Below are 14,292 nucleotides of genomic sequence, written 5' to 3' on the forward strand. Positions count from 1 at the left end.
AGCAATAAATGAGCTAAAAAATAAAAAAAACCTTTTTCGACAATTACTAGTGAAAAAGATCATAAAACCTCTAAAAATCCGAATGCCTAAAAAAGGTCTTCTATAGGACCTTGACTGCTTTTATGTGTCAAATTTTTGTATTAGAGATTTTTGTGGTTTTTACACATAATAAATCTCAAATTTTTAGAGTTATAGAGAAATTAAAATATAAATTTTTTTCTAGAAAAAATTAGAATCATGAAAAAAAATAGAAATTCAAATTTTGGTAAAAAGGCCCCCAAGTAATGTAACGAAAAATAGTCCATGCACTTAACAACATTAAACACTAGAGAGCAACACAGGGCAGCACCACAAGCTTAGTGAGTTACCTGTGTTATGTATGAGCAGGATGTTTCTACAGTAGAACCCCAATTTTTACACTTTTCAGGGGACCAGACAAAAGATAATGAGATGCTAAATTGACAGCTGTATCTAAAAAAAATGCCCTGTAAGGCTACAAATGTATTGTTATTGCTTCTTTTTATTACTCATCTTTCTATTCAGTCTATTTCCGACTCATATTCCTGTGTTTTTTTTCCACGTATTTAACATTGTCCTGGAATTTACAACAGATTTTCTGCAGCCCCCTGGTAAACATAAAATCAGGATTCTACTGTATATTGAATATATTAACAGATAATATATGACAAAAAAGCAACACGTGTATTTTCATCAAGGATATCATCCCTTTCATGCGATATGTCTCCTGCACCAGTAGCCCACTCCTGGTGAAAGCAGCCATACTGGCCACATGCATATGCATAATGAGCTAGTGTGTATATTGAGCAAGCTAGGGCACTCAGTCATGGGCACATCTGTGCCCTAGCATAGCTATGCACAGTGGGAGGAAAACAACACACTTTCAAAAAATGTTACATAACAACTTTGAGGGACTCCTCCTTCTTAAAGGGGTTGTTCGCCTTTAAATCAACTTTTAGTATGAAGTAGACAATTTACAATTAGATTTTTATTATTTATGGTTTTTGAGTTATTTAGCTTTTTATTCAGCAGCTCTCCAGTTTTCAATCTCAGCAGTCTGGTTGCTAAGATCCATGCATTGTTTAGAAAAAGAGACTGGAATATGAATAGGAGAGGGCCTGAATGGAAAGATGAGTATTAAATAACAATACATTTGTAGCCTTACAGAACATGTGTTTTTAGATGTCGTCAGCGAGGCCAATTTGAAAGCTAGAAAGTGTCAGAAGAAGAAATCAGAAGAAGAAGAAGAAATAATTCAAGACAAAATGGAGGCCTCATAAAATGTTGCTTAGAACAAGCCATTCTATACTATACTAAAAGTTGACTTAAATGGATTCTGCCATGATTCTTATGATGTATTTTTTATTTCTAAATTACACTGTTTACGCTGCAAATAATTCACTCTACAATATAAAATTTAATTCCTGAACCAGCAAGTGCATTTTTTTTTAAGTTGTAATATTGGTGTGTAGGCAGCCATCTCAGGTCATTTTGCCTGATCATGTGCTTTCAGAAAGAGCCAGCACTTTAGGATGGAACTGTTTTATGGCAGGCTGTGGTTTCTCCTACTCAATGTAACTGAATGTGGCAGTGGGAACTGGATTTTACTATTGCGTGCTGTTCTTAGATCTACCAGGCAGCTGCTATCTTGTGTTAGGGAGCTGTTATCTGGTTACCTTCACATTATTCTGTTGTTAGGCTGCTGAGTGGGAAAGGGGGGGGGCTGATATTACTCCAATTTGCTACTTCCAACTCCTACAGCAGTAAAGAGTGACTGAAGTTTATCAGAGCACAATGCCCCATGTCAGATTTCAAAATTAAATATAAAAAAAATCTGTTTCAATGCAGAATTCTGCTGTAGCAGCACTATTAACGGATGCTTTTTGAAAAAAGAATTTTTTTTTCCCATGACAGTATCCCTTTAAAGGTGAACTACCTCTTAAAGGAAAACTATACCCCCAAAATGAACACTAAGGCTAGGGCCACACGGCGCGATTTTGCCGCGATTCTGCGCTGGGCGAGTTGCGAGTTGCGAGTCGCTGCGGTTTTTAAGCCGAAATAGCTTTGTTAACTTTGGCGCTGGCGTCAATGCAAATCGCGGCGAAATCGCTGCGCTAATTCACACGCGGCGATTCGTTTTCTATTGTCGCCCGAAGTTGCCTCGCTGGGCGTTTCCGGGCGACAGTAGAAAAAGAATCGCCGCGTGTGAATTAGCGCAGCGATTTCGCCGCGATTTGCATTGACGCCAGCGCCAAAGTTAACAAAGCTATTTCGGCTTAAAAACCGCAGCGACTCGCAACTCGCCCAGCGCAGAATCGCGGCGAAATCGCGCCGTGTGGCCCTAGCCTTAAGCAACAGATAGTTTACATCATATTAAGTGGCATATTAAATAATATTACCAAACTATATATTTAAGTAAATCTTGCCCTTTTACATCTCTTGCCCTGAACCACCATTTCGTGATGGTCTCTGTGCTGCCTCAGAGATCACCTGACCAGAAATACTACAACTCTAACTGTAACAGGTAGAAGTGTGGAAGCAAAAGACACAACTCTGTCTGTTAATTGGCTCATGTGACCTAACAAGTATGGTTTGTTGGTATGTTTGTGTGCACAGTGAATCGTACAATCCCAGGGGGGGCCCTTATTTATAATGGCAATTTTCTATTTATGATTACCCAATGGCACATACTACTAGAAAAGTATATTATTATGAAAATGGTTTATTTACATGAAGCAGCGTTTTACATATGAGCTGTTTTATGCAATATCTTTTTATAGAGAACCACATTGTTTGGGGGTATAGTTTTCCTTTAAACAGTACAAGGCAATGTGTGTGCACTGTGTATTCCCACAAGGCATCAGGCCAATTTTATTTCTGCTATATTAAGACACAAGCTGATTAATTATTAGTCTGTGGCTACATACCAAGGAACTGAAAAGGAAACAGGTCATTAGAGAGAATTCAGTGTGCTAAAAATAGTGTCAGGTTTAGTGCATTTAGAAATAAAAGTGAATGCTATGTGTGAACATTAAAAAGCAACACTATATTATATATAGATAGACTTCTACGTAACCTATTTTTGTTAGGAAAACATTAGGGGGCAGATTTATCAAGGGTCGAATTTCAAGTACAAAAAACTTCGAAATTTGACCATCGAATTAAAAAACTTTGAATTTGAATATCGAATTCAACGTTTTTTCAACAAATTTGGCAATCCTGCGTTCAAATAAAAATCATTCGAACTATTTGAACAATTTTAGCGATCGATCAAAGGATTTTCCTTCGCCCTCTAAAGACTTAGAAAATGGTTGTAGAAGGTCCCCATAGTCTAACATAGCACTTCGGCAGGTTTAATTTGGCGAAGTATTGAAGTCGAAGTTTTTTTAAAGAGACAGTACTTCGATTATCGAATGGTCGAATATTCGAACGATTTTTACTTCGAGTCGAAGTAAATTCGAAGTAGTAGTATCCTATTCGATGGTCGAACTATCCAAAAAATTACGTTGAATTGTTGAAGAAAAATAAATTCTAGATGTGCTAGTCTATTTCCTATTTCTCTGGGATCTTATATATGGCAAAGGACTATGCACTTTGTGGCCTCGGGACAACAGTTTGTAAATTTGAGTTAAGTGTTTTTATATTTGCTTTTAATGGCTTGAATCTGTTTGCACATCCAATTGCTTCACGTACTCCACAATATACTAAACAATTTGTATGGCATTTACACCTTATTTACAGTATTTTGCAATCAATGTAGACTTGTGTTTCCTGTCAACGGCAATGTTGTTTCTATAAACAGTCATTCAGGTGCCTCTTTGTCAATATCTGGTTGGCCTTTTCACACAGGATAAAGGTGCATGTTCCAAATACAGTGGCAGGGGTGTAAGCAGTAAGTGGCTTGCAATGATCTCTAGGACACAAGGGGCCCATTGAGCACAAAATGTAAAAAAGTGTAAAAGGTCCAAAGAACAAACTTTCGTGGAGCTGAGAGATATTGAATAAAAGGGTTATGGAAGTTAGAAATTAAAATCTGGTGATTGTTTGGCTATTGCTTGATTAATAAACAGATCAGTGTTTTTGTTTTTTGTCTAATCAGAACACATCAGATCCACAATGTAAAACTGACATATTTCCTATACCCAGTCCATATGTAAACCTTGTGCTAAATGGACAAAATCCCTGTGAGGGACTATACACGTGTATGGCTACCTTTTATGTTGTTGAACCTTGCCTCATGTCTGGTGCGCCCCTGGCCATCAGTAATACAAAAGCTTTATACAATTATGTTAGCAGGGCTCTTCCCCCTGAGGGCCCCAGTTATTAGCCCATCAGTTCCCTGAGCAGTGGGCTCTGCCAACATGTACCATGTCTATACTGAAAGACATAATAGACCCTGGCATTTCAAGTACACAGACGACCAAACAGCCCACTACAGTCCCAATACATGAATTTCTATAGCATTTCAGAAGCCTCTCTGGCATTTACCAGAATCTACATATTGGCATTCAACTCCTATGGAGTACCACCTGTACCGCCTTGATGGTGGCACCGTGTGTATGTTTTTTAAAAAATGCAGAATTATATTACTGCTATTAACTTTTTTTAAACTTTTGTGTAATTTATAATTTATAAAGTGTCATCCTATTCAGCAGCCCTATAATAATGTAATTTGTTAGTATTTTTATTCATTTATATTATATAATTTAATATAAACTGAAAATAAATCAGCCAAAGCATATACTGAATTTTATTATTACATGAGCTAGTTTCATAGGCAAAAGTTCCTATCCGATAAACGTTTCAGGACCACATGATTATATCACTGTTCATAAGCCCTTTCCCCACTTCACTTTTTTTCTTCCAATTTATATTTACATTCTTTCCCAGGTAATGCTCCATGCATATCAGCCTCTTTTCTTGCTTGCTGTTTTAGTCACATACAATGCAGCTTAAATATAAAAGTGTCTATTCAAATCTAGTTCAATATTCATTCAACATTGACATCAACATACCTGAAATGTGTGATATAGGAGCCTACCACAAATGTCAATTATATGTCAGTTATGTGAACACAATAACTTTTTCCATCAGTTTTTTTCAATATTCATGATGGTTAGGCAGGGTCAGACTGGGGGGCCCAGGGCCCACTGAGGCAGTGCCACAGCACACACTATGTTTTTGCCATGACTCCCCGAAAAAGAGACGTCGTGGCAGGAAAGAAGCCTTAGCTTCTGGGATCAGGGTGTGGATCTGAGCCGGGGTCCCACCGGGTTTTTTCCTGGTGTCCCGCTAGCCCAGTCCAACCCTGTGGTTATGGGAAAACACAATATATAAATAAGCTACCAAAATATGCACAAAGATAATTCACTGTGTGTCATAGTAATACAAATACCAACCTTTTTTGTACCTGGATGTCATATGACATTAAACAAGCTGCTTATAAATGTATTGCCTAATAAATGTATGGTGCAAAACTGGGCACACAAGTTTAAAATGTGTTCAGAAAATATTTTTTTGCGCACAGCTGAGAAGGCATTAGAGAGAACATTGCATACAAATATATAGGGTTTTTTTATCCTTAATGTAAATTCTTTTCTCATTGGTCATTTAACACTTTTTTTGTGATTTATTAAACACTGAGGGTGTTAAAAGTCCAAAGAAATATAGTACTCCAACCCAGACCTGCCGAGTTCATGTAGAAGTCAATGGCAGATGTCCCGAAGATGTACTGATCTGTGCTAGCTTTCTGAAAAAGTTGCGGTATTCGGCATCAAATCCGAAAAAGTCGCAATATTCTGGTGTCAAATCAGACAAAGTTGCTGTATTTTGGTGTCAAATCATAAAAGTCGCAGTATTCAGATTTTTTTTCACAATTTTATCACGTTTTTTCCCTGAACAAGAAATTTTTGTTAAAAAGTATTGATAAATATGGGAGGAAATCCGAGCGGAATGGGTTAGAGAATTTTTCAGATAAATAACCCCCTTCGAATTAAAACTCAGAATGTTCAAATAGTTAGGTGACTTCTGTATGAGCTCTCAATAGAAAGTTTATGAGGTGATTTAATTTTAAACAGAGCAGTGGTTCCCTGTGTGATGTGTAGATACTGTTAAGTATTTTTACCTCCAGGGAAGGTTAAACAGAGGTGTGCAGTCCAGCTTCAATGAGGTGGAAATGTAGGGATTCCATTTGCATACATTGGAATACCTTTAAAACTGGCTTGATCGACCTTGGGCAGGATTGGGCTGAGCCTGTTTAGGGAAAATCACAAGCTGAATAATATGCTGGAAACCCAGTATATGACAAGCAGAGCTGCATATTTCTCCTTCTATTCCTCACCTGATGCCCTTTAATGTGCAGCTGTATGTTTGACAGGTGCTGCTTGGGACTAAATCGCTCGCCCATTTAATTCCCACTTCCTGGACTACAACAACCATGGCAGAAGATAAAACGTTTCGCTATGGACTAATTATCCTGGGTTTCTTTTTGGTGATGATCGGCATGTTCATTATGAGTGTAGATAAGCCCCATGTGTACATTACATTTTGCTCTATTGGGGTCCTTATGATCTGTATTGGAATCACTTGGAGTATCTGTCAGTGTTACCCAAAGGTAGGTCTCAATGTATTGTATATAAGAACTAGCAAATCTGGCTAATTTTCCAGCCTTTTTGCCATCAGTCTTTTATGTATGACTGATTACCAGGGATAGGATGTCTGTGTTGAGTGCAAATGGAAGATTAAAACAGGCTAAAATATGCAATAAAGGTAAAATTTACATGTTATAGATTATATAATATTTAATGATGTTGTTAAGACCTTAAATTAAAGGAATTGTCTTGTATTTTCTGTGATTTAAACTGGTTGGAGATTCGCATCCTGTGGGAGAAAATACCCTATCACTTTCCATTGCAGTAAATGTAAAATGCTTAAGCTTATGGCTCCCTGAAAATGAATTTTTATTAGAATGAAGACAATGATTTTACAAGACAATTTCTAAATCGCTCTTTTTTTTGGTTTGTGTATATTTTCTATTTTACAGTTAGGAATTATTTGTTTTTTAAGGACCCACTAACCATAGCACAATGAAAGGCGAAAAAGGGAGGGTTGGTTGGAAATAAAATCTTCCATTAAAGCCTACAAAAAAATTAAAAAAAAACAAAGAAGACCGACTGCAAGTTATCACCACAATATGCAGCCATATTTTATTAAAAGTTTATTATAAGATTAACTTCTCCTTTAAACCAGTATTGCAACCCATAATGTGCCTTTTGGTACTCATAGTTCCTCTTATGCTGAACCTTTTCTCAATTTATACAAGAATATTTGTTCTGCCAGAGGCACAAGGACACTTTATCTAGGAACCACTCCACTAATAATTGATTCCCATTAGCTTATTCTGGTAGGAAGTGGAAGTCTGTATTTCTAGGCAATAACCACCTACTAGCATAAGCATCTGAATGGGAAGTGGCTGCCAGCAAAAAAAGATTAATATGCATAGATATCCCTGAAAAATGGTTGAGAACTGAAATGATCTAATTATCAACTTGACAAATATAGTTTTATAGTTACATAGTAGATGAGGTTGTCCATCAAGTTCAACAATAAAGTGAAACTTACCTTACTTCTACAATTTATGTTAATTGTTAAATTCAATTTAAAAAGCCTCAAGACTGGGAGAGTTTAACTGTGCTACCTAAAGGTAGTAAATTAACAAGAGAGCTGAGAGAAGCAAACGAAGAGGCAGAACTTGCTGCTAAGTGCTCTTTATTGCACACAACATGTTTCGGGCCCAAAGCCCTTTATCAAGTGTCACACTTGATAAAGGGCTTTGGGCCCGAAACATGTTGTGTGCAATAAAGAGCACTTAGCAGCAAGTTCTGCCTCTTCGTTTGCTTCTCTCAGCTCTCTTGTTAATTTACTTCATTTCCTACACCTGGAGCGGGGGTGCCCTGCTGAGATTGAAAGCACAGCTGCCAGTCCCCCAGTCACTCTGATATAAAGTGCTACCTAAAGGCCCTAAAGTTTTTAAAAGGGAAAGTAAAACCTAGAATAAATGCCATTGCATACTGGTGTGGTCTCTGCTGAAATATTTGTAACCTGGTCTTTTCAAGGTGTTCAACTGAATAAATCTTATATTGTTATATACCCTAAATAATGTATATAATATATTTCTGAGTTCTTCCAAGTGAATTTTGCAATATTGTTTTAAAGTCAGAACCAGCAGTGCAGAAATGGACAGGCAAACACTGCTTTCATTTGCATTAATGTTGAGAACTTGAAACTGTTGAAAAAATGTATTTGCTTGTATAACGTCATAGATTCTTACTTTATTACATTATTTTACAGATAACCTTTACTCCAATTGATATGGAAGATGATTCCTTAACAGAGAAGTCTCCGGTGCTCAAAAACGACTCTATCCCTGAGAAGCAATGGTATGTACCAAGGCTCTCAATGCTGCTATTGTCGCTGTGCATGACTTGCAACATTGTACTTGAATAGCTCATCACTCATCCAAGCCTTTTTTTATTTAAGGTCAATCATTATTACATTGTATAAAATGGAAAAATATGCTCCTTATTCATATCTGCTTAGTAAATCTTTAAACTAAAGAACAATGTGATTATCATATCATGAAAAACATCTTGTTTGAAGGAAAAAACATTTTTAATGATCAGGGACGAAGAGGTCAAACAAGTCATGCATGAACATGTTGGATTGTAAGATGCCTGTATCCCTTGAATCAGGCTCCCTAGAAATGTTTAAAAGTTATATTAACAAAGATTATATCAATTGATTAAAGACAAATGCAACAATGGGGAGCAAAAATAAGAGTATCCTAATTTTTTTATTTCTTCTTTAGTTCTAGTACTCAATATACTAGCAGTAAAGAAGCTGAACTCTATGAAATTGGCTTACCATCCTATGAACAGATTCATATAAAGGTGGAAGAACCTGGTGAGGGGAAAGATGTTCAGTCAGTTCCTACTCTGCTGCAGCCCTTGTTCTTAGACTGTTCCCAAAGGACTTTGCAGGCCAAGATTGAAATACACAGAAATGGGGACAATGATGGCCAGAGAACAGCTGGGACTGATGATTTAGCCTGGTATGTACCGGTACTGCCCATCAAACATGTGATTTGATTAAATTATTCTCCCCTACGGAAAGTGTATGAGGAGACTGCAGGAATATATAGGGACACAGATAAAGTGATATATTGAGGTATGTCAAATTAAGAAACTTTTTAGAAGTATTTTACATCAATATTTGCTTATAAGGGGCTTGTAAAAAACACACAAAAGAATGGGAGATAGAAACCCTTTGAGCTAAAAGCAAATAAGTAAAAAATGTATAACTACTATGGGGAAATGTAATAAAAGTTGATAATGGTAAAAATAGTCTCAATGCAAAGATGTATGGCTCGAATGCACAAATTTAACATAGTTTTTTGAACTTGTATCTTATTTTGCGTATTTGTATTAACTGAAAATTTAATTACAATACAAAGTCAAAGTCCAAAAATAACATCAATGGCATTTCATGACAGTGAAACGTGTCAGAAGGTGTCGGTGGTGTTTTCTTTAATTACTGTGTCTGATAAGTAATACTGAGCAAAATGCAGCAGATTCCCCTCATTTGTGAGATTTTTTTGCCATTTCCGTGATCTGATTACATCTATTACTTGTATTTGTAAAACAGATTTCCCTGCCAGTTCATTCATGTACATTGTGAAAGTGTGTTTACTCATCCCTGGAATGAGTGGCTCATGCTACTGCAGCATTGTTAGTGCAATTATTTTATCTTAATACATTATTTTTATATTGTCACACTGTGGAAAGGTGAACCTTTTGCTTTGTTTCTGTGTTGAAAGTGTATTATATTATAAAGCACAATTTGACCATCTTTTTTTATCCTCTTCCATACCCTGTAATAATAACTGTTCATTTAAATAAAACATATGATCTAGGTTTAAATAACCCCTTTTCTCCCTACTGCCTGTGTCTCAGGCACTGGTTTACAGGAGTTTAGACCAGTGATCCCCAACCAGTGGTTCGTGAGCAACATATTGCTCTCCAACCATTGGAAGTTGCTCCCATTAGCCTCACAGCAGGTGCTTATTTTTGAATTCCTGGCTTGCAGACAAGCTTTTGTTGCACAAAAACCATGTATACTGCCAAACAGAGCCTCTTGTAGGCTGCAACTCAATATAGGGCCTACCAATTGCTTATAACATTCCATATTTTGCACCCCTAGGAACTTCTTGCATGATTATGTTGCTATGTTATTTTACATTTAAATGTGGCTCACGGGTAGAAAAGGGGACATCTGGTGTAGACAGTCCATATGCTAGGCACTCCATAGATAGTTTGTTGATAAGGCAATGTGTAATAACTGCTTATGGTGAACTGGCAGGGTCTGACAGCCTGGCCTAGGTCTGGGCATTCGGCATAAAAACTTGGTCCAATAAACAGGACAAGGTCAGGGTAGGTGGAAGACAAGAGTCCATGAAATGGGCTAGAAGTCAGTAAAAATCACAGCCAACAGGAAAAAGCACAACGCAGGATCAGGGAACATAGAATACGGGAATCAGGCGTCAGAAACCAGACATCAGAACAGGACCCAGGCAGCAGATCAGGAACCAGGCAGGGGAACATCAACACTGTAGCTTCAGAACCAAGCCACAAGCTAGATCGCAGCAAACAAGCTAATAACAAAGCACCAGTGACAGAGGCAGACATACAGTATACAGACCCTTGATTATTACATTACTGGTACCTGGCTTTAATAAGATTTAATATGAGAAGGAAACAGTGAATATATAGTAGAATAATGCTTCTTAGCATTACTCATAAGGGTTTAGCACCAAAAAACTCCAGAGATACAGAGTATTGCACAGCCACACTATCACATGTCACACAGGGCAGGATTTGAATCTGGACAGGTCTCGACAACATAGAAGGGTTTGTTGTAAATGGGCCTAGCAATTTGATTATATGATTATTTCTCACACAATTGAAGTAAAATTAAATACTTTCTATTTTACTTTTCTGCATTATATTTGGTGCAAGAAATAAAAATCATAAATATCTTCAGTTAAAACAATAAGCAGAAAGCATTCTAATTACAATCCCTAGTCATTGAACTAACGTTGAATGCTGCAGGCTTTTTATCACACATTTAATTGGCTTTTATGGAGGCGTACAGTCAAATCCCAATTTTACATGCCATGATTTTACATTTTCCTGGATTTTACATATTCTAATGTATTTCAATGGGATCATTTCGGGTTTGACTGTATTTTTTTTTATTAGGAAAGAGCTCAAGTGTTCTTGCAGCAGCAGAATGTAATAAAGTATAAGCAGGTAAAGGCTGTCTGCAGGATTGATAGTAGAAAGTTTTAACAGTGAGGGTAGGGATAAGTGACATAAAAGCTGCTTGAGGATGAAAGGTGGATCTTTGCAACAGTTCTTGAAAAAAATATTGTTCTTGAAATGGATGTAAATTGAATTTTCTATTGTTTATGAGAGTACTGCAGTATCATTCAATGGGAGGAAAAACAATAGAAGCAGGATATGGTGGTCAACTATAAATGTCACATTCTCTGGCATATCAGCGTTCATTTCTAACTTTAAACTTGTGCCAAAGAACCACATTTGCAAATGCCTCTACGGCCATTTAAGGATGAACCTATGGTCCTTTATGATTTAATAAATAGTAGGTTTTTAACATCTCTAGCCTATTGTATGAAAAATGCTTTCAATCATTATTTTGCTTTACATGCAGCCTACTTGACTACAATAAAGATGCCCCACTTGCTTCACTGAATGAAGAGGAAGAAATCAATACAACATCTTGTGAATCAGATGCAAGAAGTAGCCATGGTTCTCTGAATGCCTGTGATACATGGTCATTTAAACAGAAAGCTTGTGAAAAAACAGCCTCTTTGGAAGGAATTGCACATATAGATTCACCGTTAAATGATGAAATAAGTTTACATTTTGAAAATGAAGATGTTTCTCCTCCAGACCCGAAGAGAAATACTGATACTGAAGATCAATCAGTACAAGCACTTTGTATCCCTGATCAGGAATCAGAAGGGGATGACTTGTATTATGGACTGAAAGATGATTTGGACCACTTAGTGATTGCGGATGAATCAGACTTTGATTAATAATAGAAACATACTGACAATTACTATTTGCTTTACAACAAACAAAAAAATTATTTTATATTGAAACATAGGGATGAATCGGTAATCGTTAGGCTACAAAGGTTGAGAGATCTGAGTTAAAAGGAGATTAACATGTTGTTCAGTATTTCTGGTAGAATATTCCCCACTTTTTGCCTTCAAATTCTGTTACTGCCAGTACAATATATTGATGTTGTAAATATTGCATTTTAATTCCAAAAAAGTGCTTAATTGTAGAAGCATAATATTTTTTGAGGCCAACAGATCTGCCCAAGGTCTATCAAGTTCCAGGACAACACATTACTCCAATATGATCATGATTACAGTTTTGTTCTAAATATAACAAAGTGTATGAGCAGAGCTGCAGGGGTTGTCATCTCTAAAGTTGATTTTCAGGCAGTCACAATACTATTTCCTGTCCTATGTTCCTTTCCTGGTTACTGGCGAAATACCCCCAAAATGTATTATTCTGACTGGTATTCCATAATTGTAAGACTGTACAGCACCATGACTGTAGTGTGTACACTTTAGGACATTCTTGGGTTTAACATTCTTTCTACTTCCACTCTAAGTCTGTTAATTGAGGCCTTAAGGGTGATAAGTGATCTAAAGGAGAATAGTCAGATAAGTGAAAATGACAGTGTGGTGATGATACAGCGCTGCACATTATGTTGGCACTCTAAAAATACATGACAATAATAATAATAATGTACAGTCCAGATAGGAAGCTGTTTAGTTCACACCATGAGCCATAAGCCCTTCTCTTCAGCCATCAGTACATATTCTCCTGATTCTTCATATATGAGTGATTTTATGATTGGAGACCAGCTGGTGGGGAAATATGAAAATATTGAAAATATTGAAAAATATGTTTATTGTGATATGCACAGCAACATGCTATTTGTCTCTGTCAGCTGGTCTGTCTAATACTAACTCTTCCAGACAGGAGTAATTATGTGATGGGACCATTAGGAGGAGCACACAGGAAGGATAAAGCAGCAAGTGAATAGCTGTTTTTTTCTAGAGGTTTTGAAATATGGTATTTACCCCACTCCTGAAAAAAAAAAAACATGCAGAACAATATGGCACTTTCCTGCTGCAGAGTAAAAATTAAAAATGAAATATTACACTGTAATAAAGAAACTTCAGTTTAGAGGCTTCCATGCCATGAAGTAGCAAGTAGCATAGATAGCAATGACTCCCATCTTTCATCACTGTGCTTTGCCCATAGCCATGTAAATGGCAGAGGGGAAAACGTATAATTGTTCTAGAAGTAAAACTACAGTATTTGCGTATATATACTGTATATATATATATATATATATATATATATATATATATATATATATATATACTGTATATCTAATGTACTTTTTATAGAGAATAAGAAAATATACGTCAGTTGTGTATATTTAATTTAAAACCAAGGACGTTGTAATAGCTTTAATTGTGGAAAATGAGTCTTGTGTAAAAGCCAGGTAATCAACCAAGTTGCTGAATAAGAATCGTGGCTTATGAAACATATTTCCAGGTCTCTCAGGTAATAACACTGTGTCCTTGTTTTCTGTGGAATGAGTTTATTAATCATGTTATCTCCTGATTTCAGAACTGGTCCAGGTGAAATGCCTTGTTGGACTGGGAACCCAAAGTTGGTTCCATTACACTCTTAACAATACAGAGCTCCCACAGGGAGTGATTTAAAAACAGATATTATGTATACAATAGATCATTCATTAAATGTGTGTTCATAATAAACACTGAGTTCTAGCCAAGCATTCTTTTGTGACCATGGCTTGCCCTTCATGCTATCTGTAAAAACCTTATAAATTCTGAATTCATAACTATGACATGGGTATGCCAGGGTATGCTGGGGGTTTTCCAATGCACAATAATGGGGGTGGGGGGGCTACTACTGAAAAATGCCTTACCCTTTAAACAAAACAGGGATTGTTTGTCCATATATTGCAATATATTTACGCTGACCAACTACGTCAAAGTCATCCCATATCTGGCCAGTCCTATGCTAAATTTTCATCTGATTCATTAAGAATTCTATTGCTTCATTATACATTTTACAAAGG

The 14,292-nt window shown here is 36.6% G+C and overlaps 1 protein-coding gene across 1 annotated transcript; it reads left to right on the top strand.

The window, feature by feature from the left end:
* The first annotated feature begins 6,292 nt into the window (after nt 1-6,292).
* Nucleotides 6,293-12,972, top strand: bsnd.S (barttin CLCNK-type chloride channel accessory beta subunit S homeolog). Its single transcript, XM_018260929.2, has 4 exons — nt 6,293-6,631; nt 8,368-8,456; nt 8,885-9,127; nt 11,806-12,972. The coding sequence occupies exons 1-4, from the start codon at nt 6,455-6,457 to the stop codon at nt 12,191-12,193; spliced, it is 897 nt and encodes a 298-aa protein (XP_018116418.1). The 5' UTR covers nt 6,293-6,454; the 3' UTR covers nt 12,194-12,972.
* Nucleotides 12,973-14,292: the final 1,320 nt, after the last annotated feature.

The sequence above is a fragment of the Xenopus laevis genome, chromosome 4S (assembly GCF_017654675.1).
Source record: "Xenopus laevis strain J_2021 chromosome 4S, Xenopus_laevis_v10.1, whole genome shotgun sequence".
Taxonomy (NCBI): Eukaryota; Metazoa; Chordata; class Amphibia; order Anura; family Pipidae; genus Xenopus; species Xenopus laevis.

What these genes read in the sequence shown, in the direction of transcription:
- bsnd.S (XM_018260929.2), top strand. Translation starts at nt 6,455, where the DNA reads ATGGCAGAAGATAAAACGTTTCGCTATGGACTAATTATCCTGGGTTTC. An exon ending in TCTGTCAGTGTTACCCAAAG is followed by an intron (nt 6,632 to 8,367) that starts GTAGGTCTCAAT and finishes ATTATTTTACAG; the next exon opens with ATAACCTTTACTCCAATTGA. An exon ending in GGGACTGATGATTTAGCCTG is followed by an intron (nt 9,128 to 11,805) that starts GTATGTACCGGT and finishes CTTTACATGCAG; the next exon opens with CCTACTTGACTACAATAAAG.